At 40.2% G+C, this 27,228-nt stretch overlaps 1 protein-coding gene across 1 annotated transcript in view; it reads right to left on the bottom strand.

Annotated features, from left to right (window-relative positions):
* Positions 1-26,296, bottom strand: part of CAMK4 (calcium/calmodulin dependent protein kinase IV) — a 143,890-nt gene extending 117,594 nt beyond the window's left edge. Inside the window, exon 1 of the mRNA XM_057430857.1 lies at positions 26,013-26,296. Coding sequence (XP_057286840.1) covers positions 26,013-26,209 — 197 coding nt within the window. The 5' untranslated portion in view covers positions 26,210-26,296. The remainder of the gene's footprint in view (positions 1-26,012) is intronic.
* Positions 26,297-27,228: the final 932 nt, after the last annotated feature.

Here is a 27,228-nt window from a genome sequence, read left to right as displayed (position 1 = left end):
TTGTATCTTTCCTTTGATCCATCCTTTTCAGGTTTTAAGTTCAAAATTTCTCTGAAAGTAAATTTAGACATCTTTGACAGCATGAACATGAATGGCCTTATGCTCTAAACATATTCCTAATTAATTCTTTGCCATCTGGGTGTTACTCTGCTCCACATATTAATAGGACCTCAGTCAGCATTTTGAGGTATTATGAAGAAAAAGCAAGGTGAGGACACTTAAAATTTTACTAAAAGTATGTTCAGTGTAAAAGTCCAAACAAGAAACTTATCCTGAGAACAGACATTTGATATTTCACCTGTCTGCTGTCTGTACCTCCTCAAGTGTTTGCTCTTTTCTGTGCTTTAATATTAAAAGTATAGGTGTATATATATATCCTTCTTACAGTTAAAATCAGATCCTCATTGGGTGAACTGTTGTAATTGCAGAGAGTTTTGTAGCTTCAAGTGACAGTTTTATTTCAAACACTTGCTTAATAGACATATTTTTATATTTAAGAATATGTGCTCATGATTAAATCTCCTAAGGTAATCTTGACTGTGCAACTGTCTACTCTTCATGTTGACGAAACCAGACAGCCACTGGTGACTACTCTCAGGTTTTATTTATAATTCAATGCAGAGCTCCTTCATATTACTATCTATTTTAGTGATAAGTTTAAAACGTGCATCTCATCTTAATGCTATACTCTCATATGACCATGTGAAAATTCTAATGTGTTATCAACATTCCTAAATGTTTCTCACTATATGTACTGAGCAAGCAGTGATACTGTAAGTGTTAACAGGGTTAAACTGAGGGAAGGTAGATATAGATTGGATGCAAGGAAGAAGTTCTTTACTGTGGGAGTGGTGAGGCACTGGAACATGTTGCCCAAGGTTGTGAATGCCCCATCCCTGGGAGTGCTCAAGGCTAGGCTGGGTGAGGCTTCGAGCAACCTGGTCTAGTGGAAGGTATGTCTCTCCACGGCAGGCAGTTGGAACTAGATGAACTCTAAGGTCACTTCCAACCCAAACTATTCCATGATTCTAGGATCATACCTTTCACTCACTCAGGTGACACCGGTCTTGGACTAATAGGACTTGCATAAGGGCCAGCAGGAGGCTCCACAACAGATGTTAGCTTTACACTGAATTTATTCCATGCATGCTTGACAGCTGCATGATAGCAACAGCCACTACAGGCCATGTAATGGGGAAGAGGAGAAAGAAACTTTCACAGCTTGACATAACTGCACTTATTTATTTACTTGCATTCCTAACTATAAAAGTTAATTTCTTGATTAAAATGACAAACACATAGGTTGAGCGATTTCACAATACACCACACTAACTTATGAAATTGCAACTGAAACTGAACAGTAAGTTTAGTCTGTATTTGAAAAAAGATTTATACAGACAGTTATTCATATCTCCACAATACAAGTAAAAACTAAGCTTATTCTTATGAACCACTTAGGGTTTATTTTATATCACCTATAGCCAGTGATTTCTGAAGGTAGAGTTGGTATAATTAAAGGATTCAGTGGTGCCTTGCAGAAGAAAGGTTATTTCAGGATTTGCACAGATGTTGCAGTCACCTACCATTATCTACAGGACAGACAAGCAGCTCTTAAAAGTAAGAGCAGAAACTTACGCTGGATTAATTTCTGCTGGAACCTGAATGCCTGAAACAGGCCAAACAATAAATCTACATTGGACAAGAGAACGTGACCTCTATAACTCTTTCCTGTAGCATTTTCTGTTAAAAAAAAAAAAAGGAACAAAAACCAGAAAACAAAACAAACATAGTTATTGCAAAAACAGTGATGTAAGTTGGAAAATCTTTTTTCTTAACATTTAGATGTTAATGATATTTTTTTTTTCAGTACTAGCAACCACTGCATTAGCAACTTCAGAATGCGTAAGTAAACTTTTTAGATATCTGTCGTGGTTTAAACCCAGTCAGGTAACTTGTTCACTCACTCCCAGTGAGTGGTGCCGAGCTGACAACAATCAAGGTCCGTGTCCGTCTCCCCCCCCCCGCACCGGGGCTCTCCCCTTCCCCGCTCCCGGAGGAACGGGGAGGAGGATCGAGAGAGTGCAACTCCCACGGGTTGAGACAAGAACAGTCCAGCAACAAATCACCACCGCTACTATCAGCTAAAACAATGATAAGGGAAAATAACAAGGGAAGAGAATACGATACCACCGGCCAAGAAAGCGAGTTCCACCCCGGAAGCCCCTGTCCTTCCGGGTAACTCCCAGTTACCCCCCACCCCGGGCATGACGTGCTGTGGTATGGAATACCTCCCCGGCTAGCCTGGGTCAGGCGCCCCGTCTCTGCTTCCTCACAGCTTCCCCTCCTCCCTGGCAGAGCATGAGCCTCACAGAGTCCTTGGTCACGGTAAACATCACTTAGCAACAACCGAAAACATCGGCTTCACCAACACTGTTCTCAAGCTAGAAGTCAAAACACAGCACTGCACCAGTTAACACAAAGGAAAAACATGACTGCTACTGCTGAACCCAGGACAATATCATAGCACTTGCACTGCTGTGGCACCACTTTCAGATCACCTGTACATGTATTTCAGTGTTCCTCCAGAATCGTGTCTATTCCTTTGAAAACTGAAGGTAACACAGCTCTCCTTTTCTGCCTTCTTTGTTAAGAATTTTTTTCTCTTGTATATGTATCTGCAGTCACTAGACACACAGAATATTGCTGATAGGGGCAATAATAGCATCTTTCTCTCTGAACCTATGCAAAATACTACAAGACCACAGAAACTCTCCACTGATACCTCATTAAAACATGCTTTGTGAAGCTTGCTAGACAAAGCAGAGGATCCTTTAATCCTTGATATTAACGGAATTTTAGTTATTCAAAGGAGATTGTAAGATCCATGCCCCTATGCAGCCACTGTAGCCTAAATAAAAGACTAACATTACTGGGACCTACAAGTGCTTTCTAGAATAATAAAAAAGCCCTAAGCCTGTTGAGATGTGCAGTGGCATATATACCATTTCTCATGGTATATTCTCATTATTCATTTCAGCTCACTGAAACAGACATTAAGCCCAATAATCCCCAAGAGACAAAGCACACCACCATTCTGTGTGACATTCAAAGCAGAAGAAAAACCAATCAGCTTTCTTTGGGTTATGCATACTGGTAGCACTGCTGCAAGGTCACAGCAAGTAGGACTGAAAAGTGGCAGAAACATCTGCTTCGGACCCTGATTCCTCAATTGCCCAGGGCTCCTGAGCCTCTTGCTGAAGGGAAAAGACAGAAAAGGGCAGTAAGCTTGGGGAGGAACTCAAGTATTAGGGAATTGACCAAGCAGACAACCAAGGAGCTGAGAGGTGTGTGGGAGGGAGGTGGAGAGGAAGAAAAGGAGATGATGACCAACTGAGAGGCCCACAGGTGTAGACCACTCAACAGAGACGCGCCAACTGGACCACCTCTTGAAATCTATCCTGCACTTTTACAATAGCTCATCTAAATAAGCCTTACTGCAAATTAAGACAATGACTTCTCCTGCTCCCTGCCAATGGTTGTTGTGTACTTTCGCACCTTCAGAGATTGCACAGAGCAATTATAAGGAGTCATCTCTGCAAGGTTCTGTATGTACAATGAGATAACCTGTAGATTCTAGTACCTGATAACAACTAAAATGAATACATTCTGCAAAAGGGATTAAAAATATTTTCTGACGAGACTCTGAAAATCCCGCCTTTTTGGCAGTTAACAGAAAAATAACTAAAGAGGTAGGGGTGTGCGTGTTTGTGTGAGTGTACATTCCATACGTGCCTACATTCCTGACAGTGCTATTTTCTGAAAGTTCCTTCCCCAGTATATTTGAAATGATGGAATGAAATTACTGTTAGTGATATGTGGAAAGATACTTTCAAGATAATACGGTTTTGTCTGTAGAACTGAACATGAAAAACTATTTGCTCTTTATCACATTAGCTTATTTGGAATAAACAAAGCTGTGACATACTCCACATACATTCTTAAGTTTCAATCTGTGAAAGAGATACTTTTGTAAATCTGAAGTTAGACAAATTCCCAAGCTTCAGTTATGTTTCAGAGTGCTGTTTCATAGAATCATAGAATCATAGAATAGCTAGGGTTGGAAAGGACCTTAAGATCATCTAGTTCCAACCCCCCCTGCCAGAGGCAGGGACACCTCACACTAAACCGTATCACCCAAGGCCTTGTCCAACCTGGTCTTGAACACTGCCAGGGATGGAGCATTCACAACTTCCCTGGGCAGCCCATTCTTGTGCCTCACCACCCTCACAGGAAAGAATTTCCTCCTTATATCCAAGCTAAACTTCCCCTGTTTAAGTTTTAACTCGTTACCCCTTGTCCTGTCACTACAGTCCCTGATGAAGAGTCCCTCCTAGGCTTTCCTATAGGCCCCCTTCAGATACTGGAAGGCTGCCGTGAGGTCTCCACGCAGCCTTCTCTTCTCCAGGCTGAACAGCCCCAACTTTCTCAGCCTGTCTTCATACGGGAGAGGCTCCAGTTCCGTGATCATCCTCGTGGCCCTTCTCTGGACTTGTTCCAACAGTTCCATGACCTTCTTATGTTGAGGACATGAGAACTGCACACAATACTCCAGGTGAGGTCTCACAAGAGCAGAGTAAAGGGGCAGGATCACCTCCTTTTGATGCAGTCCAGGATACGGTTGGCTTTCTGGGCTGCAAGCGCACACTGCCATCTCATGTTCATTTTCTCATCAACCAACACCCCCAAGTCTTTCTTCACAGAGCTGCTCTGAATCTCTTCTCTGCCCAACCTGTAGCTGTGCCTGGGATTGCTCCAACCCAGGTGTAGGACCTTGCACTTGGCATGGTTAAACTTCATAAGGTTGGCATCAGCCCACCTCACAAGCGTGTCAAGATCCCTCTGGATGGCATTCCTTCCCTCCAGCATACCAACCAAACCACACAGCTTGGTGTCATCTGCAAACTTGCTGAGGGCACACTCAATCCCACTGTCCATGTCACCGACAAAGATGTTGAACAAGACTGGTCCCAACACAGATCCGGGAGGGACACCACTCGTTACTGGTCTCCAGCTGGATATTGAGCCATTGATCACAACTCTTTGTGTGTGGCCATCCAGCCAGTTCTTTATCCACTGAGCGGTCCATCCATCAAATTGATGTCTCTCCAGTTTAGAGACAAGGATGTCATGTGGGACAGTGTGAAATGATTTGCACAAGTCCAGGTAGTTGACATCAACTGCTCTACCCCTGTCCATCAGTTCTGTAGCCCCATCATAGAAGGCCACCAAATTGGTCAGGCAGGATTTCCCCTTACTGAAGCCATGCTGGCTGTCACCAAGCACCTTGTTGATTTTCATGTGCCTTAGCATGCCTTCCAGGAGAATCTGCTCCAAGATTTTGCCAGGCACAGAAGTGAGAGTGACTGGTCTGTAATTCCCCGGGTCATCCATTTTCCCCTTCTTGAAAATGGGGGTTATATTTCCCTTTTTCCAGTCATTGGGAACTTCACCTGACTGCCATGATTTCTCAAATCTGATGGCCAGCGGCTTCACAACTTCATTTGCCAGCTCCTTCAGTACCTGTGGATGGATTTCATCAGGACCCATGGAGTTGTGCATGTTCAGATTTTTAAGATGGTCTCAAACCAGATCCTCTCCTACAGTGGGCCCAAGGTCTTCATTCCCACAGTCCCTGCGTCTGCCTTCCAAGACTATATGTTTATGCCTTCCAAGACTATATGGATATGTTTAACTACAGATCTGCCATTAGAAAACTCTATTGTAAAATCAACCTATATAAAGCATCAGTAGTTTTTATTTTCCTAATCTGGGTTTCAAAAGCTGTTCCTAAAAAACTCTGTCAGAAGTGTAATCACCTGCAATGCTTAGCTTCACCCACGCTGAACTGCTTTACCGAAGCAGCTCTCCCACTTCTTCTGTTACCTCAGATATTCTTATCTATGAAAAAACAAAAAAAAAAAAGAAACAAAAAAAAATCAAAAACTTACATTTAATTAAAAATAATTAGAGAACAAAACAGCTCATTAAAAAGAAGTCCAGCAAAAGATTCTTCCTTTCAGATTTAAATGATACAAGACCATTCCATAAACAGAATTCCATCTGTCTGGTGGCCAGATAGTCCACGCAACCTCCATCCAGAACACTCAGAATGCTCTATTATTCAATAATTAATTTTCAACTCTAACAGCTAATTTAGGTCTTTTATCCTTTATATATAATATTACTCTATTTACAGTGTCAAGCTACGTGAATTGGCCTGACTTGCTTTATAGATATTCTTGGATGCATAAAACGGTGCTCACATACCTACCATTAGCAAGACAGAACTCATCCTTCAGGAAACAGTTTACAGCGCAGCTCTTGCAAAGCTGCTGCAAAATTTCTTTAAATGTGAATCTCTTAATTTTAGCTGTGCAAAAGTATTTGGTTAAATTCCTGCTCTCAAACCATACTCTACAGAGGCACTTTCAGAAGGTGACCCACTTATTTGTAAAACAGGTGTGCAACACAGGCAGGATCAATTACTATTTGTTTCTTTCGAGTGGTAACAGAAGGGGTCTACACAGCTTAAGAAGCTACGCACCTTCTCAAGGTACTAGACTATTAGACAGAAAAAATTTTGGATCACCAACTTTGATCCCATTCTCAGAGTTTAAAGCCAATCATAGTTTCTTTCAGGGTCTTCACTACCCATCTTTGTCCTATGTTACATTCAAAACCTTCAATGAATGGTCAGTTCTAAAGATAAGCTGAAAATCTAACATCACATAGTGCCATACAAATGACATCATGTATTTGTGTACTTCAAAACCACCACTGTTGCCACAAACTCAACAGCCAGTATTTAATATTGGGGAAAAAGAGGGAAATTCTTGCGTGACCTCATACATGCAACTTTATATCTCTAAGGTGTGTCTACAGAATGTACTAGCACATGGATAACACCTTTAATTTAGCTTGAGAAGGTAGCTTTTGCAATAGCAAATTAACAGGAAGAATTTCCATGGATGGTAAATATGCATGTAGCTGTTCAGAGGCTCCAAGAGACTGGTATCTCTGTGTCTTCCCTTTGCCAAAGGCAAACAATGGGAGCTTATCAGTAGTTTATATTTTTTGTCTTCCCTAAAAATATGACTGGTAGCCTTGTTGTGCATCTTCTCTTATAACTGTCTTTACACGTCCAAATGCCAAGGGCACAAGCCAAGTGTCCAAATAGTTTTCAGAATCATCATTATTTGGGTTCCCCATTAAATAATTTACATGGCACTGCGTAGGAGAAACAACCTCCACTCCCTTACAAGAACTCTGCTTAGTAGGAGGAAAAGAATGATAAAACCAACACATGGAAAGAATTATCATCATTGAAACGTGCAGATGGTGCAATAAAGTTCTTGGTGAAGCAGTGAGCAATGAATTTACTGTGTAGCATCAGGCAGACTAGCAAAGTTTGTTTTCCGATAACTCCGATTCTGCTTGAGAATCTACATTTAATGAGAACTATGCCTACGAAGCAATCATTTGAATGAATTAAAGACAGCTTTTAGGCCAACATTTCAATTCACTGACTGATGGCAAAAAAGGAAAACAACATGCAGAAGACTGAATTTAGGAAATTATAGATAAGTTTATGTTATGTGAAAGTACATTTTATGTTGGGTTTGATTGTTGGATTTTTTCTATGTACCAAACTTTGCACATGCTATTATGGGCAAAATTTATTAAATGCAAACCAAAAAGGTGTTTTATAACAAAAGGTTACCTTTTGTCATTTAAAATAATGAACTTTTTATGTTAAATGTATTTTAAATGCAAAACATATCAGCTTTGTTTCATAATGATTGTAATGACAGACTGACTTGAAGAGCACTGGCTGGAGATGAAAGAGTACTTCCTCATCTGTAGCTTTTCAGACTTAAAAATTGTCAGGAAATAACAGTTCCAGTGGTAGATTTAGCTCATACTTGTGACAAGAGAGGATAAAAATCAAGGAACAGTGTTAATCATCTCAATGCTGTTAGAGTTCAGTCTTATGAAACCCAGAGACAAAAGTCTAGATGACTAATTAATTGATTTTCACACGCCATGTTGGTCTTTCAAGAATAAACAGCTTCAGTAAAGAGTCTTCCACATGAGAATCATATGAAAGAAAGGTACACTTAATGCCTGTATTTTACATCTCAGTTTGAATTGAAATCATTGCCAGGCTGGCATACTACTATCTCATCTCAATTACATGGCAGGGCAAATGCTGACATGACTACTAGTTCAAGGTAGAGCCCTCCATGGAGTCTGATGCTATACAATAAATGAAGAACTTCAGAGTTCCAAAACTCTCATTTCATTTTCCAGTCTCCTCTTCAAATTTTTGAGGTGAGTTCATCTTCCATTAATAACTCTTCTTTTGGAGTGAATGAATATGTTCATTTCTAAATGACAGAGGGATCAGATTAAAGAGTATTGCTTCCCAGTAGAAGAAAGTTCTAACAAAATTCAAGGTTGTGGAAAATGCAAAATCGACGATAATGGACTTCTGCATTTTCTTTGAAAAATTTAAAAGTGAGGAAGAATATTCTCAAAGTGGCTTTTCCATCTCCGCTGTCCACAGAGGTGCAGTATGGCAGCTGAGGAAGAAAGGATCTTTTTTCTGTCATGTTATGAGAAGGATGGCCTGAGAAGATGCACCATTTAAGAAGAGGAGAAAAATGAGAGAATTTATCAAGTAACCTGTAGCTACTATTAGGCATTTACTAGCAAATATGGACTGCAGCTGTTGGCAGAAGTTTAACATTCTAAGAAGAGATGTGGAGTTAACCTCAGTTTGTACCAGGGGAAGTTTACATTGGATATTAGGAAAAATTTCTTCACCAAAAGGGTTGTCAAGCACTGGAACAGGCTGCTCAGGGAAGTGGTTGAGTCACCATACCTGCAGGTACTTAAAAGATGTTTAGCTATGGTCCTTAGTGACATGGTGGACTTGTCAGTGCTAGGTTTACAGTTGGTCTGCAATCTTAAAGGTCTTTTCCAACCTAAATGACTCTATGATTCCATCCAGGTGAAACTTAAAATGCTCTTTTCACCCTGAGACTTAAAACTGTAACACCCTACATCTTCCACCACTCTTTGGAAAGTCTTCTTACCTAGCTTCAGAATGCTATGCTGTCTATCACTGATACAAGCCGGAACAAGTATTTCTAAATTAAAAATTAAGTTTTACATTAGTCTTCTAAGTACATATAATTAATTTCATTTTCAGCAGGGAACACTCTCAGGTGATTCCCATTCCCTCAAAGTCATAATATGAGAAAAACTTGCAAGTTACCTTCTCATCCATCTGAGGTGTGCCTGCATGTGTGCATGCACACACGTGTGCATTTAAAGCACCTACATGAATTACAGAGAGTTCACAATAGCAACTCTTATTTTTTTTAGGGACAACACTAAACACAGTTAGTTTCAGTAAATACTGTCACCTGTTTTACTTCCAAACAGTTAAACAACACTGAGTTTTTCTACAATAAAACTGATACTGTAATGTAAGGTCATAGGTGAACACTAACACAAAGAAAGCTGACAGAAAGGACTAACAATCCAAGGAGCCTGCATTCAAATTATTCATTAGTAGATACTGAAACACTCCTAATAGAGCTTAATCAGGCTGAATGTATGTCATTTAGGCATGAATTTCACTGTCCAGTAATGACAATATTTCTTCCAGCCATTCAGAAATACGCACTTCTTTTACAAGCTATATAAATTGTTACCTGACGAATTTCCAGCACCACTAGAAAAAAGCAAATCTGATTCAAGATTTGTCATCTTCATTCACCACTTCCATACCAAAAACTATGCCTATAACAGTAAATAAATTTTCTCAATCTACTCATTAGCTAGGAGTTGAACTTCTATCCCTCAATTTCTGAAACTGTTCTGTCCCTTGCATAGTTCATCAAAAAGACAAATTAAATGATTTGTCACAGCATGGGGATGTGGAATAATTTCACAAAATTTTTGCTTGTCTTTAATCATACAGATTTTTCCTTGGCTGGACATACAGTAGCTAACTCCATGAGGACAGACATGAAAACTAGTAAAAATAAGTGAAGACCTTCACATTGTCTGAAGTGTAGTAAAGTAAAAGGAAGGCATAGGATGAAATCTCGCAGAGGAACAGCAGCCACTTGCTTCTGCTTCACTCTTACCTCAGATCTACTATTTACAGGCATTTGCCTCAAGGGGCAAGAGAGCACCTTCTTACTTGTTTTTTACCAAATGAAAAATATTCTGTGTTGAAAGCATCTCTACAGCATTCTGCAGCACAGGATGGCTATAATAGTGAACAGCAACTGCACTGCAATTATAAATATCATAATTCTGTAAAGAATTTGTGTCTACTGAACAAACAGCCTGTGATAAATCTGATGTTGAACTAACTACAGTTTTTCCAGGGCTAAAACTATTCTTAAACTATCTGGGAGGTCCCCAGACCTCCCAAACTGAAGACAGAGAGGGCACAGAAGAGATTATGGAACAGGTAAAATGACCAAGAACACATTATGGGCACTTGTTGAGACTTACTTAATGGGTTAACTTGAATTCATGAAAGAAATAGCTTAAATTAAGGTGATATCTAACCTCTTGTACACCACCAAGCCTTTTTAGTCTGGAAAGAAACAAATATTATGAGATACATCTGGAGGACTGTATGTTTGCTCTGTATTGCTGAAGTCATTTAAAGCTCTAAGATAGGATATGTGGATATGTGGATATGCATGATAACATGCGGAATAATCAATGTAGCTTCTAGAATGGGAAGCCACATCTCAAAATGACAGAACCTCTTTGAAGAATTTGGCAAGCATTTGAATAAAGGACATTTGATTGACTGCCCTGTTCTTAACACTGCTTTCTAGGTACATGCTTCTCACTGTAGCTGGAGACAGGCTATTGGCGTAAACAGATCTTTGTTCTGACTCAGCACAGCCATTCTTAAATTACAAAGGCTCAAATAATTTAGGATGACCAGTTCATTTCAAATTTATATTGCAAAAAATACATGCATATTTAGTCAGTATAGGGAAAACAGGATTTTCAGATGCAATTTTTAATTTTAGTTGATTTTGAAATGGCTGAAAGTTCTGAAAACATACACTTACTCTTTTAAAACAAGAGGGCTCCTGTCTCCACAAACAGAATGGAAAACACATTCATGCTTTCATTAGAGTTGATTCTTACCAAAAAGCAAAATTTAAAAGGATAACGCACATATTCAACCCACTACATGCTCATCTCTGAGAGCAAGAGCTCCAGTTTAGACATATTTTCCACTAGCCAAGCATTAAGGATGCAAACGAACAAAACATTGGCCCCTAAAGAGATTCTTACTTCAATTTGAGATAAGAATTAGGAGAACTTAGCTAATCCCTTGGTGATGTCAACAGATCAATATTCGAATTACTGCTATTGATGAGTGGACACTGAAAATCAATACAGTTATTCTGAAGACAAGCAGGAAAAAACTCTCCTGAGTTATCAAGACAGCTCCTCGTAAGACGGGCAGCCATGTCATATGGTCTTTTTCACAAAATGATCACATACCAATTTTTGACACATTTCTTGTCTCTGCTGCTCATATAGAAGAGGCCACTACAGAACTACTGATGGTTAAATATTTTCTCCTAAATTACAATTTTTTTCATCATCTTGATCAAGCTACTTCTCTCCTCCTTTCATGCAGGAGTCATCCTTAAATTTCAGGGAATAAGTCTACATCACAGGTGTGGTTCTCTGTTGGAGAACTATTATCACCTTTCCCCAGCACCATCGCTTGGACTAAAGAATACCAATTCCTCCACATTATATTTTCAGATAAAAAAATTACAAATAAGTTTAAACAGGACTTTTTGTAATACATATGAAGGCAAGCATTTTATGCCACTGTTGCAGTCACTTTTTCACAACTGCAACTATCCTGGATGGATAAAATCCGAGGACAAATCAGGTCCTATAAGTCACAGACCCACATAATTTTCAAGTGCCATTTAAAAACATACTATTTTTCATTTTTATTTTTCATTTTTGTATGACTGTTACTGGAGCTGAGTCCTTCTGCATTCAGGAATCATCAAATTTATCCTCAATCCATATTCAAAAGATGGGAGAAGGAATATGGCATGGTGGCAGAAACCTATCTGCATAATGAAATCTAATCCCTCACTTTCCCTGAAACATCAGGATTTCTATCAGCTTTCTGACTAGCATTCTAATTTTACCCTGTTTACCCAATTTTTCAGCTTCTAAAGTTTGCTCCCATTAAATACAGTATAAAATATTTCTCTTGGCATAAAGATGATTGAGGGCACTTTCTAAAGAAAGCACTGGGGCTGGGAGAAAGGAAGCTGAGAATAGCCATAGCATCCTTATCTGAAGAAGCAAAGAGTCATCAAAAGAACATAAACAAACAGATTCAACCTTGGTATGGGCAATACTGCAATAATGCTTATTTTTCAGTTTCAGTGAGATAATGGTAGAAAGGGGAACAGTTTTACAAACCACTTGCTTCTGGGATTTTCTTCTCCTCTCAAGAAAATTTGCCTGTGCAATCTCACCTTCAACCAAACGTTGTCAGAAACACACTGCTCTTTACTTCAGTGTTTCTATGTTTTTCCAACATGCATACTTGAGCAATAATCCTTTGGCCTGTTACGCATCTCATTAATTATTGAATTTGGCATAACCTTAGGAATACGTTGATTCAGGTGGGAAGGTATTGGCAATATGGAAGAGGGAAATAATATCACGAAGGAAAAACTCCACTTACTACTTGGGGAGCAGGAGTAAGAGAAAAGAGATAAAATTCAGCTGTATTAAGTGCAAGGTCAGGCATTACAAACAAACAAGAATTTTGCTAATAAATGTAAGTTTCATCAATTGCAAACAGCAGGAAAATGGCAGACAGACAGTTTGGGCAATGAACAACAAGACAGCTACAAACTATCAATATAGCAGCTGGAAGAAAGGCAAATGTGTTCCTGTCCCAATCAATAATGTCTACCGTTTTTTTATTAGAAAAGTCTGAGAGTTTTATAACTGGATTTAGCAAATAAATACTGCTTCTGCAACCTCCATATGTTCCAGTAGGGAAATAAATCCTATGAAATCTTAAGCATTTTTGGTGTAATTTGTAAAACACAGTCTAAGCAGGAACAAAAGACGGCAGAAACAGTTAAAAGAGGGACCTGCAACAAAACTCTCATAAGGCACCACAGTATAAGAGATAAATATAATTTTGTCCTTCAATCTGGATACTTTGAGTCAATGATATCTTTAATAAACACAAAATGTAAAATGTGAAAGTGTTTGTAAATTTTAATTCAAAATTGTTGAAAAATTCCATGCTGTGAAAATGGCCCTTATCCACTTCATGCCAAGATTTCAATTCTTCACCCTAACTCATACCAAAACCAAAATCAAAATTACTAAAATTTATCATGGGATGGAAATTCTAGAGTTTCTTAAATCTGCCAGTTCACCAAGACATGAATACATGGGTAAAACAAACTGTAACAAGCATGACTCTCAACCATGATATATGGTCTTCCAGTGGCCACGTGCCATTGTGGGTATGCTAAGGACCATGAAAAATAACAAGGTGGTTGGTGGCACCCATCATGGCTTCACTAAGGGGAAATCCTGCCTGACCAATTTGATGGCCTTTTACGTTGGGGCTACAGAACTGATGGAAAGGGGCAGAGCAGTTGGTGTCATCTACCTGGACTTGTGCAAAGCGTTTGACACTGTCCCACATGGCATCCTTGTCTCTAAACTGGAGAGACATCAGATTGATAGATGGACCACTCAGTGAGTAAAGAACTGTCTGGATGGCTGCATGCAAAGAGCTGTGGACAATGACTCAATGCTGAGTTGGAAAACAGTAACAAGTGGTGTCCCTTAGGGATCAGTGTTGGGACTGGTCTTGTTCAACATCTTCGTGAGCAACATGGACAGTGGGATTGAGTGCGCCCTCAGCAAGTTTGCCGATGACACCAAGCTGTGTGGTTCAGTTGATATGCTGGAGGGAAGGAATGCCATCCAGAGGGACCTCGACACACTTGTGAGGTGGGCTGATGCCAGCCTTAGGAAGTTTAACCATGCCAAGTGCAAGGTCCTACACCTGGATTGGGGCAATCCGAGGCACAGCTACAGACTGGGCAGAGAAGAGATTCAGAGCAGCCCTGCAGAGAAGGACTTGGGGGTGTTGGCTGATGAGAAAATGAACATGAGCCGGCTTCAGTGTGAGCTCACAGCACAGAAAGCCAACCGTATCCTGGGCTGCATCAAAAGGAGCATGACCAGCAGGTCGAAGGAGGTGATCCTGCTCCTCTACACTGCTCTTGTGAGACCTCACCTGAAGTATTGTGTGAAGTTCTGGTGTCCTCAACATAAAAAGGACATGGAACTGTTGGAACAAGTCCAGAGCAGGGCCATGAGGATGATCAGGGGACTGGAGGACCTCCTGTATGAAGATAGGCTGAGAAAGTTGGGGATGCTCAGCCTGGAGGAGAGAAGGCTGCGTGGAGACCTCATGGCAGCCTTCCAGTATCTGAAGGGGGCCTACAAGGATGCTGGGGAGGGACTCTTCATCAGGGACTGTAGTGACAGGACCAGGGGTAACAGGTTAAAACTTAAACAGGGGAAGTTTAGATTGGATATAAAGAGGAAGTTCTTTACTGTAAGGGTGGTGAGGCACTGGAATGGGTTGCCCAAGGAAGCTGTGAATGCTCTGTCCCTGGTGGTGTTCAAGGTCAGGTTGGACAGAGCCTTGGGCGACATGGTTTAGTGTGAGGTGTTTCTGCCTATAGCAAGGGGTTGGAATTGGATGATCTTAAAGTCCTTTCGAACCCTAACTATTTTATAATTCTATGATTCTATAACTAACATCCTTCTAATCATTACGCTGTGTTGGCTTTGACTAGGGAAAACCACAATCAAATGGTCGTACTAATTATTTGATACAGTTAATAAGAAGTACAATGGCAAATTATTTAAACAAACTGCCTAGTAATTATTTATTGTATTCATTCAAAAATAGCAAACATAGCCAGTTCACAAAATAGGGACTGGCCGAAGACAATAAGTAAGGTATGTTGGGCTACTTATTTGAAGAATAAATTGCTAGCTCTAATTTAGACAGTTATCTGCAAGGGAAATACATATGAGTTTTTCCATCACAAACAACATTTCATCTTTTCTATAGTCATGCAGAAAAAGAATGTGAAGAGGTTAAAATATTTGGGGTTAATATGTAAATGTGACAAGAACAATAAAAATGGACTAGGCTAGATCAAACCAGCTGAAGCTACTTTACAGTAACGTGGGCTATTGTCTTTTAACTAGACAAGCTGAAGATTCAAAGGGTCAAAAAGATGCTGTTGTGTCAAGGAGGAGGATAAGCAGAGGAGATTACCAAGGTTGTTTTGTCATTTGAAATGAATGATTCTCGGAAAATAGAAGCATATTCTTTTTATGCTACTGCAAATCAAATCAAATCTGAGCAAGTTTTTATAGTAATGAATAAACCTGCTTTTTCACTCAATTTTATTCCTGTTCCACTTGGCTTTGAACACCTGTGATATGAATTATGCATAAAGAAGTTATTTGAATTTAAATGAAAAAAAAATTTACCTACATATTTATTATGGAGTTATTATGGAGGCGTTTTCATCTCTATAATAGTCAGAACAGAAAACATGCCAGTAAATTTTAGGGTATCTCTTTTCATTGCAGATTTTTGATTACACATTGTCCCAGTCTGGCAATTGGTTACTAATCTTACTTAGCTTTCATCAATTATTAATGAAATTCCACAAAGTTAGCAGGTAAAAACATTCATGCACAAGTATCTTGCAGGTCTCTGAACTTAAGATCACAATAATGATGCCAGAGTACTCAACATGTTTTGTATTCAGTTTTAGAAAATCATTATTGTACAATATAGAAAATTGATAACCACGTACTCCAACAGGAAAACAAACATCTGAACAATCAGAATTGCAGTTCATTAATCTAGAAAATATGTCAATAGGGTAAAAAGAAAGGAAGAAAAAAGTCAGTACTCATCTGTGGCAGACTTTGAGTCTTTATAAGCCTTACCAAGACATCCATTTTCTCTGCAAAAATATAAAAATATGTAATACCACCATATTAAAAATAAATAAATAAATAAATAAATAAATAAATAAATAAATGTGTGCCAAAAGCATTGAAATAATTTCTGGCCCAAACCAAGATTTTAACACACTCTCATTGGTCCAAAATGTTAGACACCCAGTAAATCAGAAATAGCAAACACTATCTTGTATATACATAGAATTTGAAAGAGGTATTTTGTTAAGTTTGAATGAAATTCAAACAACTTTTCTCCACACAATAAAAGCAGCTAGAAGGTCTCTATCAACTGAAAGTCGCACAATTCATGCTCAGCCTTTCACAGAAGGGGTAAGAATGTCCACTCCTTTCAAGATAGTATTAAATTTTTTTACAGCTAGACACAAATAAGACCACAGCACATTCTTTGGTACTGGCAGGTGCCTCTGTTAACAAGGATTATTTAAAGAAAAATCAGTATGAATAATATTTCAGAAGTACTTCAAGATAATACCAGACTTCTTATTCCATGGATATTCATTGAGAACTGACACACTGTTTTATTTCCATTCATTCATGAGTGCAAAACTGTTCATAAAAATAACTAAATTAAATTGGAATTCCTGCATTTCATTTCTGACCTAATCTCAACTTCTTTACATGAATTTGTTATTTACTAATATTAGCATTTGAGGTTTCTAATAAATGAACAAATGTCAACGAGCAATTCACAATTTGTGGTGACTGATCTGATTGACTGACACACCCCCTAAGTCACATGAAGCCATGCTGCCTCACTACAGAACATAAAATTAAGACATTTGTAGAACATTTCTGTTTATGTGTTACTCAGTTCTGCCAAAGTCTGTGGAACAATTGGGGTAATCTTTATGAATATAACCACAGTCAATTCAGTATTTTAAGTTGCAGCATCAGTTCCCAAAGGCAGTGAACGTGGCAGACACACATATGCTGTGAAGATGAAAAGACTGAAAACAAGTAGCAATACTGGTATATTTATGATAATCTGAATTAAGAAGAAACTAGGAATACTGGTAGGAGGGAAAAATTATTGCTAGAGGGTGGGGGAGGGAGTGGAAGCAGACATACATCATGTTTTTGAATGATACCTCCTCCTTAAACCCAACCAAGTGCTTTTTTATTATTTTTCTTTCCCACAATGCCTTGAGAGGAGCCAGAAGAAAAATTCATCACATTTTTCTACTGAGAAGAGTTTGGGGAAAAGGACTGTAGAGACGACATCAGTTCTGAGGTAAAGTTGCAGCGCTGGTATCTTATCTGTGGCATACAGATACTCACAGCGAGGTATGCATTGGAGCACATACTATATGTTTGTTGATTGGCTTTTAACAATTAACTTTGTTTTTTGAGGCTGTGCATTATAAAACCTGGTCTTGCTTTTACCACTGCTTTATACCCCCAAAAATGCCGTGATAAATAGACAGTTAACTGTGAAAAGGCAGCATGCTTTGGGGGGTTTTTCTTTCCTCAACATGGTTCCCGTCTTCTGTATCTTTTACTTTACATTTTATGGTTCTTGAGTTCTAGCATGGGTAACTGCACATAGGAAAGGAAGGCAGCTTAAAAGGTACAACTTAAAAGTTGTCTGGGTGATTACTTCACTTGTGTAAGAATTAGCATATTACTGACCATGTAATTTGGTGGTTCAAGCCAAGTAATTTCTCTCCTGTTATCGCCTGCAATAAAAATACTTATTCAATTTCAGATGTACTGCCTCTCTAACAAGCTAAAAGAACAATTTCATTATGTTTGACCCCTACTTCTGACTATTTTTATCTATGTGTGTACAATACATACGAACCATCAGTTGGGGTTAAGATTGCATAAAAAGATAGAACACAGACTCCCTTGTGCTTTCACAATGAAGCAGAATTCAGACATTTAGACTTGTGTATTTGCTGTTGACTTGTTCATTTATGCATTCTTACCATGCTTCCTCTCCCCACAGTAAGCAGATCTTTACTAACCGGATAACCACCAATTTCACGAGAGATATTCTTTTTACAGTACAATGACACTCATGCTGTGAAAGGGTAATTAAAAGCTTTTTGCATTTCCATTTAGATACAGTGGTGCTGCTCTTGGTTTGTCCAATGTCTTTTGTAGTATTTATTATTTAACTGTCTGCCCCATTTAAAAAAAAATGGGTACAAATGACAGCTTTTACAACCAGTCATTAACTCATTTCACTAACTTGAAAATAAAGAAGTAAAAACTCTCTAATATAATTTTTATTATTAATAGCTCCTCTTTAAGTACAAGAAAGCTGAGAAAATTACACACGATGATCACCTTTTCATTCCAGCTACTCAAAACTTCCTCAGCATTTCTATTACAGAAAAAAGGTAACAGCTCTATTTATTGACAGAGCAATGCATTGAGTACACAACCTAATAAGAACACAGATATAATGCAATACTCGGCAATGACTAATTTTCCACTGCCCACTTTAAGTGCTGAATTTTTACTTATACAATATATATTTCATTTAGCTTCTAAGTTAATCAAAACCTGAGCAGGCTGACCTGTGCATTGTGTCCAATGCATGAAATCACAAGCACCCGACTAATCAACTTGCAGATTAACTACATTAGATTCAAATGCAGTACCACCAGCACATGTAATCAAGTGCAAGAATAATAATAGCAAGAAGTGCAGCGCAGCATGCGCACACCAGTGTTACAAATGGTGGCAACATGCTGGTACCAACACAAACTTTTAAGCAGGTTTCACATCAGATAAGCCATCATCTGGTCCTGTGAACTGGCTGCTTATAAAAGGTTAGAGTGGATTAAGTGCTCCTGAAGTTCATCTTCTGGTTCAGCTACATTCAGGCTGTTCTGTGCACTCCAAGAACACCCCTTGATGCAAAGCAAAGCATAGTGAGAGGGGATAATTATGACATTTGTTTCATAAAAGTCACTCCTGATACAAATTAAAACTTCAGTGTAGATGCACCCACAAATTGCTTTTTAAAAATAGGACTGGTCTAATACAATACAAATAAAATCTTAGCAATTCTGTAATTTGAGACACAAAAATATATGGTTTAATCAGTAGCTTATTTAAGTTCATATTTAGAAGAAGAAGAAAACCTTTTTTTAAACTGTTTTTTATATAATACAGTTATTACTTAGATCACAGAATCATAGAATATCTCGATGATCCCATAAGGATCATTGAGTCTTATTCACTGCTCCTTGCAGGACTACTTTACATTAAACATGTGAGTAAGTCCAGACACTCCTTGAACTCTGGCAGGCTTGGCACCATGAGCACTTCCCCAGAGAGCCCATTCCAGTGGTTGACCACCCTCTCAGTGAAGAACTTTTCCCTGATGTCCAACCGAACTTCCCCTGACTCAGCTTCATTCCATTTCCTCATGTCATGCACTGGCCACCAGACAGGAGATCAGCACTTTTTCCTCCGCTGTCCTCCATGAGGAAGCTGTAGACTGCCATGAGGTCACCCTCAGCCTTCTCCTCTCCAGGTTGAAAAAACCAGGTGGCCTCAGCCACTCCTCCTAAGTCTTGCCCTCAAGACCCATCACCATCTTGGTCAGCCTCCTCTGGACACACTCCCATAGTCCTTCTGTTGACGTGAGACCACACCAACATTACTAATTGTACTAAAATGTAAGCAATCTGTTTATTTACAGACACAGCATTATGAGACAAGCATAAATATATTCCTGACAGAAGGTAGCTACAATAGTTAGCTTCTCTGACATGACTGTTCACAAGTGTTAACAGGCAAACAGTTGGTCCATAACTGACTGAATCAATAAACCTACTTTCCATCATGCCATGATGGAAACAATTCCTTAGTCACAATATTAACAAGAATCAGATATAAAACTAAGCCATTGTAAAAAACTGTGTATTTTATTATCTGTTTTCTGAGCCCTAGTAAAGTCTGCAACTCAATGCAAAATTCCTGACTGCAGCAGAGCAATGCTTCTGCCACAAATCCCAGCTGTAAACAGGTTTGAACAACTGTCTGTAAAACCTAAAAAACTCATTTTCTAATAAGCAGTGTCAAGTGTGCCAACAAATACCCAAAAAAGCTTTCTTATTTTCTAAATAAGAAACATGCAGAGAGATAATGTTTAGACAAGCAACTTAGCACCTAAGACAGATATTTGGACAACAGACTCAATAACAATCTTTCTTGGCAAGGTTCAAAATGTCTACTCTAAGAGATTATTTTTCTCCATAGCTAGAGCCTCAAGTGACTTTTATCTTTTTTGCTTTTTCAACATCCAGTTTTTTAATTCTGAATCAACCAAAAAAAGCTGAAGAAAATACTCTCCCTGCACTGAATAAAGAATTTTAGTTGTCAAAACCCAGGCTATTCAGCCTGGTTCATGATACCTAAATGAGGAATTTAATCTGAAACACTCGTTTAAGAAGCTATAGAGCTTCCACAGAAAGCATTCATTGATTCATATAATTTTTTACTTTTGACTCTCCCTAGTCGCGCATTTTGATAGGGGCTGACTTCCCCCTTTTTAGAACAGTGTCTTGCTTAACAAAAATCTGACATCCTCTTTCTGCCCAGTTTAGCATTTGATTGTCTTGTCCACAACAGCACTGCTTCAGTAGGAGCAAAGCACGCGATCACTGTACAAGAGCCTATGGTCAACCGCTTAGGCCATTTTTCAAAGGAAAAGATGAGGTGGACAGAACCCCTTCAAGAGGAAAAGGAAGATAAAATCTTCAACTAGGTTTATGCGAGCTGATGCAATGCATGAAGATGACTGCTTTCCACATCCACCTGCCACCTTAGCCACTATCAAAAGTGCATCATGCTCTCTGTACCTCCTGTCTTCCTACTGCGAAGTGAGGTCCAGTATACCTACCACAGCAGCTGCAAAATGAGGCCTCAGATCCACATCTTCAACTTTCTCCATCAGCAGGAACTGCCTGCATGAAAATGCTTCCTGTTTACCTGAAGGTGTGAGTGCAATAAGCAAGTTGTATCATGCAACAACATGACCTGGAGGACAGTCAAACCTACACAGGCAGTTTCTGCTCAAAGATAATCCTCATCCTGGTTCAGCCAAGCACTGCATGCTCACATCCACACATCTAACACCATGTGCCACCAACTGCATGCCTGTGTCTCTTTGGGAAATCCTCAGTTCCATTACCAAAAGTCACAAGCAAGAAAGCAAAAAAGGTACTGAAGGAGGAACTGACATACTTCAAAAGTACCCCAAAGCAAACTGAGCAACTGATTTCAAAACAAACATGGCAGTCTGCAAAACAAATTATGTGGGAGAACAGAGAAAAGGCCCTATTTTTTTTTTTTTTTTTTAAGGAATGGAAGGGAAAATAATTGGCACACTTTCAAAGCAAAACATGTTTCAACTTCAAAGCATCAAGCACAAAACCAATTCATTTCTATGAAATGATGCTGATACAAAGGAATTACCTGATTTCATTTACTACTGCCATTAAAAACGTAGATGCTACTATGACAGAACTCACAAGTTCTGCGTGAAGAGGGGAGGACTCTGGAGAGACTTTATTGCGGCCTTTCAGTACTTAAAAGGAACCTGTGAGAAAGATGGGGAGAGACTTTTTAGCAGGGTCTGTTGCAATGGAACAAAAGGAAATGGTTTTGGAGCAGAAGAGGGGAGATTCAGGCTGGATGTGGGAAGGATGATTTTTTGCAGTGAGAATGGTGAAACACTGGCACAGGTTGCCCAGAGAGGTGGTGGATGCACCATCCCTGGAGACACCGAAGGCCAGACCAGATGTGGTTCTGGGCAACCTGATCTAGCTGAACATGGCCGTGCTCATTGCAGGGGGTTTGGACTGGATGGCGTTTGGGGGTCTCTTCCAACCCAAACTATTCTATGGTTTTAAGAAATCTTCAGTTCGAACAGCACACTGAATTTAAACTCTGTGCTAAAAACTCAAGAATAGAAACCACCTATATGTAAGTTGCAAGTACTCAGTGCCTTTCAGTTTCAGGTCCTCTGCAAGGATCACACAATTGAAAGACTGCCCACAAACAAAAAGGTAACTTTGGAAGATCCTGTTTTATCATTCTTGCACAAAGAAAAATGCCTGTAAATTTTCTTGGGGTGTTTTTTGTTATGATTATTTTATTTAACCTAAAAATCCTAAGGCATACTTCCAGCTGCTCTTGACCATTTAACAGATCTAAAATATACCTACAATAACAACATTAGTTTAAATTCAAATAGTTATGTAGTTTGGTGCAAGAGAGTGAATGATAACTAAAATTCCATAACTAAAATTCTAATAAATACCTTTTTCATCATATTGCTGAGTATAAAAAATTGTTACTGAATTTCTTCTTCACTTGAATACCATTTTTAGACTAATCCTGAATTCAGAAACTCTGTACCAAAAAATGCACCAAGGGCTATATAAAGCTAACGAAAGGTTTTAGCCTTTAAGTAACATACAAGTTTAGAACTTAAAATTATTAAAATCTTTTTCCAAGGGGAAGTGCAAAATAATCTTTTAGATGAAATACACTTACAATGAAATTCCAATGTCAATAATTCACCAGTGTTGCAACTCTCAGAGAAGGAATAGATACTCTTTGCAAAACAAAGGCCAAAATTTAAGATTTACAGCATTTTGAATTCCAGTTACGTGGTACACACACACATGCTCCCTTCTCCCTTTACCTCCCCTCCTGCATTGTCAGAAATGAGCTAAAAGAAAGGTGAACTAGCTAGGATTTCAGCTGGACAGAAAAATAGGTGTCCTGGGTCAGAATAAAAGCATGTCTAGCCCAGAACAGTGTCTCTTAATAGTGGCTAAACACAGATGTCTCAAGAAAACTATAGGAATAGAGCAAACCTACGTCAGTACTGTCAAAGAATATTCTCACAATGTTCAACAGATGAATTTACAGTTCAGTAGTTAGTATCTTCATGTTTAATCAGTCTTACTGGATTTCCTGAAGGTAAACTTGCCTAGTTGCCCGTTAAACACACGGAAACCTTTAGCGCATATATATCCACTAGGGGGGAGTTCCACCATGTAACTACACAGTGTGCTGAAACGGCCTTACCTGTGGCTCTTTTTTGACTTGCTAGCTTTGTCGGATGCCTTGTGGAGGTTTCATCAAAGAAAACCGCAAACAAGCACCTCAGCTAGGTGTTCATAGATCTCTGTCTCCATGTCGGCATCTCAGTAGATCTCTGTCTTAACCTCACTATAGGATTTAAACAACCACGTGGTTTCTCCTCCACCCCTATTTTATCTAAACTGGATTTCATCCACCATTTAAATGCCCTAACGGTCCAATAAGGTCTTTCTGCAATTCTTTATAGGGAACACTGTTTTTAAAACCCTTAATAATTTAGTAAGGCCAGAAAATATAATTATTCAACCCCCTTTATTTCTGACCATGTTGAGCAACACAGACACCTGAACTGATCCTTGTAGAACTCCACTATTGAAAGTCAGCTGTTTACTCTTACCCAAGCTTTTAGGCATTTACTGTTTTTCTTGGTAGCAGTACCTTCCTTCTCTTCTCCCATGCCTCCTTAGTTGTTGTAAAAGGAAGAATTACTGACCATCACGGATCAGCGATTTTCCACACATACTTTGCAGAAAAGATACTCCTTCCAAAGGGGAATTCCCATACTTGGCAATAGCTGTCCAAATGCAGGTCTTCGCATTTGACAGATGACCTCTTCCAATCTCTGTATTTGTTAAAGATATTTTAGCAGAGTCTCACGTTGGTTCTTGTAGTGTATTATTTTTATTGTATCTGAACAGATTACATATTCATATTTTTCAGCCTCAGCCAATATACTTTCACCACCACTAAAGTAAGCAATAAATACGTTTTTGTAGATGTACTCAAAATCATCTCCATTATTAAAAGGTTGGAGACAAGATTACCAAGAGAAAACAATAGTTTTATATTACACTTAGGAACCAAGAGGGACTGTTGGATGTCCCTTACAGATTTGTAAGATACACCTAGGCTGCCAGAGGAGGGCTGAGATAAGCATCAATGCTCTGGATGCTGTCTCCTAAAGGATCTCAAAGCTAGCCTTGGGACCTAAGGACTGAGATCTCACTGCTATACCCATTAGTGCAATTTTCCCTTGAAGCATGTATTCCTCCGAGAATTCTCTCTCCATTCCCTACCTTATAGTCTTTGACTAAGACAGTTATTAACTTCTGTTTTCTTTTTGCTTTAAATCATTTCCTATTTCTGTTTGACAGCAAAGCAGATTTAGTAGCCAACATCTCTACACTAGCTGGGTGTGGTTATCTTCCTTATTCAATCCTTTTGTTAGAGTTTCAGCATCTACTGTCTCACCTTGCATGGCAAAAAAATCCACTGCACCTCAGCTTTCATTAACCCTTGCTTCCTTAGAAAGAGAGTTCTTTTAAAACCCCTTTCCAAGGTACTCAGTAAACGCATGATGTATCACTGATACAGACTATTCTTACATAAAGTCCACAGTCCCTATCATGCATGCTGAAAGGATTTTAGACAGACCACACATAACAGTACTAACTCAGATGACAGAGTTGGTATCAACTGCTGCTAATTAGCAGTATGCATGGTTTGGTTTTGTTTTTTTGTTTGTTTGGTTGGGTTTTTTTTTTGTCACTTCTGGACACAAAACTGACACAACAATATTTACTGCTTTACATTTTTATGTTTTTGCATAGGTGTGCAGAGAAGTCAAGTATAAATGTGCCAAGTGTACCTAACTTATGCCTATTTAATTTTGGCTAGCATGAGTAGCAACAGCGGCAAAGACGTACCTGCAGATGCTTGAGACCTAGCCAGCAAGCCAAGAATGATACATTGTATTTCTGCCGATCTTCCTGCACCTATCAGTTACAGCACAACAAGCACAGGTATGGCGGGTAAGCCGCAACTTCCATTGCATGCAAAAATACAGTACCAAGGCAACCATGTTATCACCCGAAAATTTCCTCCAGTCATCCAGGATTTCACTGTCATTAGACGTCTGGATCCCCCTGTCACTGGCAAAACTAATAATTGCTATTTGCTACCTGTTGACTTACAGATTTTAGTTATCTATTATAAACCCTTTAACCCTTTAAAAAGTTGTTTTCCACTTTTTTTTTTCTTCTTTTTTACAGTTTATTTTCTACCCACAGATTCAACATGAACCAACAACTGTAACTGGAAAGTAAAAATTGCACATTAGGTATAGGCAACAGCATTTTACACTGGGCTTTGGTTTTAAAAAAGCTGAACTCTTGGGACCTTTAAGTTGCCAGGCAGAAGCACGTAGGGCAGAATTCATGAATGAACATGCACCACTCGCTTGTCTGTGCTGCACTCCACTGAGAAGACTCCGCTAACAGAGGCCTGTTCACAGACTCCTGTCTCAGCCGGGAGTTTCAGCAGAGCAAGGTCTAAGGGTGCTGACAATGGTGATAACAGTAAGAGGTCTCAAATGAAGTGAGACTATGAATAAGCTGGCATTTTAGTGCCCTCAAAGTGATGCCTACCATTCAGCTGATACAGTATTAGGTATGCAAATACACAGGTACCCTGACCAACGTTCATGCGGATCAGCATCTGCCGGAAGGGATTGACACCTTCTCCTGAACATCACTCGTTTCTCTTGAGGATTTGCACAGCGTGGCTCCCAAGAGGTGTAATTTTCCTTCGAAAGGCTACACGTAGTGAAAGCCACAAGCTCTCCCGCCGCCGTTCACACAAAACAAAGTTTTACCGCTCTCGCCACAGCGAGCCCGGCCGCAGGGGAGTGGAGCCCCAGTGTTAGCCCCGTCCCTGTCCCTGTCGCGACTCACCGTCCCAGCTCGGATTCGAGCTCGAAGTAGTGGGCCAGGGTGTCCTTGTTGGAGCCATCGATCCAGTAGTCGGGAGCGGCGGACCCGGGGCGGCCGGTGGCTGAGGAGCCGGAGGAGGAGGAGGAGGAGGAGGAGGAGGAGGAAGAGGATGATGAGGAGGAGGAGGAGGAGGAAGAAGGCATGGTGACTTTCAGCATGCCGGGACGCCTGTCGGGGGCTGCCCCCTCCTCCGCTGCAGAAAACAGAAGAACAAGGCGGCTGGCGACGATGGGCCTCTCCTCTCCTTCTCCCTTTCCCTCTCCTTCTCCTCGCCTCTTCCCTCCCTCCCTTCTTCCTTCCTTCCTTCCTTTCTTCCTTCCTTCCTTTCCCCCCCCCCCCCCCCCCTCTTTCTCTGTCCTTTTTTTTTCCCCTTCCTTCCTTCCCCTCTTCTCCTCCACGCCGGGCCGGACCCGGCTGCAGCAGCAGCTTCCCCAGCCGTGAGGGGCGGTGGGGACACCTCCGGAGGGGCGGGCCCGGGGCGGGGCGGGGGGCGAGCACGGCGGCGGCTGCGCAAGGAGCCGCCTAGCTCGGGGGTCGCGCCGGTGGCGATGCTTTCCAGGCGCGCTGCGGGCCCGCGGGCACTCCCCGGTTTCAGGGAGCGAGCCCCAGGGCGGACTGAAAGCAGCATCCCGCCTGGAGCGGCCCCACGGACGGCAAGACGGAGCTCCAGGGGAGCGCAGCTTCGCGAGGGGAGGAATGGAATCCCGGTGTGCTGCTGTTCGGCCGGGGCCGAGAAGGATGCACCGCCCCCGGCGAGGCGGGTGCACCCCATTATGCTGCACCATTTTGGCAGTTCCAAATCCGGGATGAGCTGTCAGAGTGAGACGCGGGAGCTCAGGATTTCTCTGTCAGCGTTCGCTGTGAAATGAAAGCTGGGGAGGAGGGTGTGGAGGCAGTGACTGAACAAAACAATTGGAGCTGGCAAAGAGACTGACAGGTGCACAAACGTGACTGCAAACGAAAAAAATACAGCTTCCCTTCCCACCACAGAACTTAAAGAAGCCATAAAGAAACAAAATCGCTGTGCTGCCATGCCACTCTTAAACAGGTTATGAAATCTGCAGGTTATGAAATGTATGCAGTTGTGATACAGTATTTTGTAACCCTGGCTGTAAAAATCTTAGCCAGAAGTACCTTTATATGGGCAGTTTCTGTTGGCATAGTGCTGGAATAAAAC

Source organism: Pezoporus wallicus, unplaced genomic scaffold (assembly GCF_028554395.1).
Source record: "Pezoporus wallicus isolate ANWC-B61680 ecotype Strahan unplaced genomic scaffold, APGP_CSIRO_Pwel_v1 contig_2721, whole genome shotgun sequence".
Taxonomy (NCBI): domain Eukaryota; kingdom Metazoa; phylum Chordata; class Aves; order Psittaciformes; family Psittacidae; genus Pezoporus; species Pezoporus wallicus.
The sequence above is the reverse complement of the archived record's forward strand: the minus strand, read 5'-3'. Positions and strand labels throughout refer to the sequence as shown.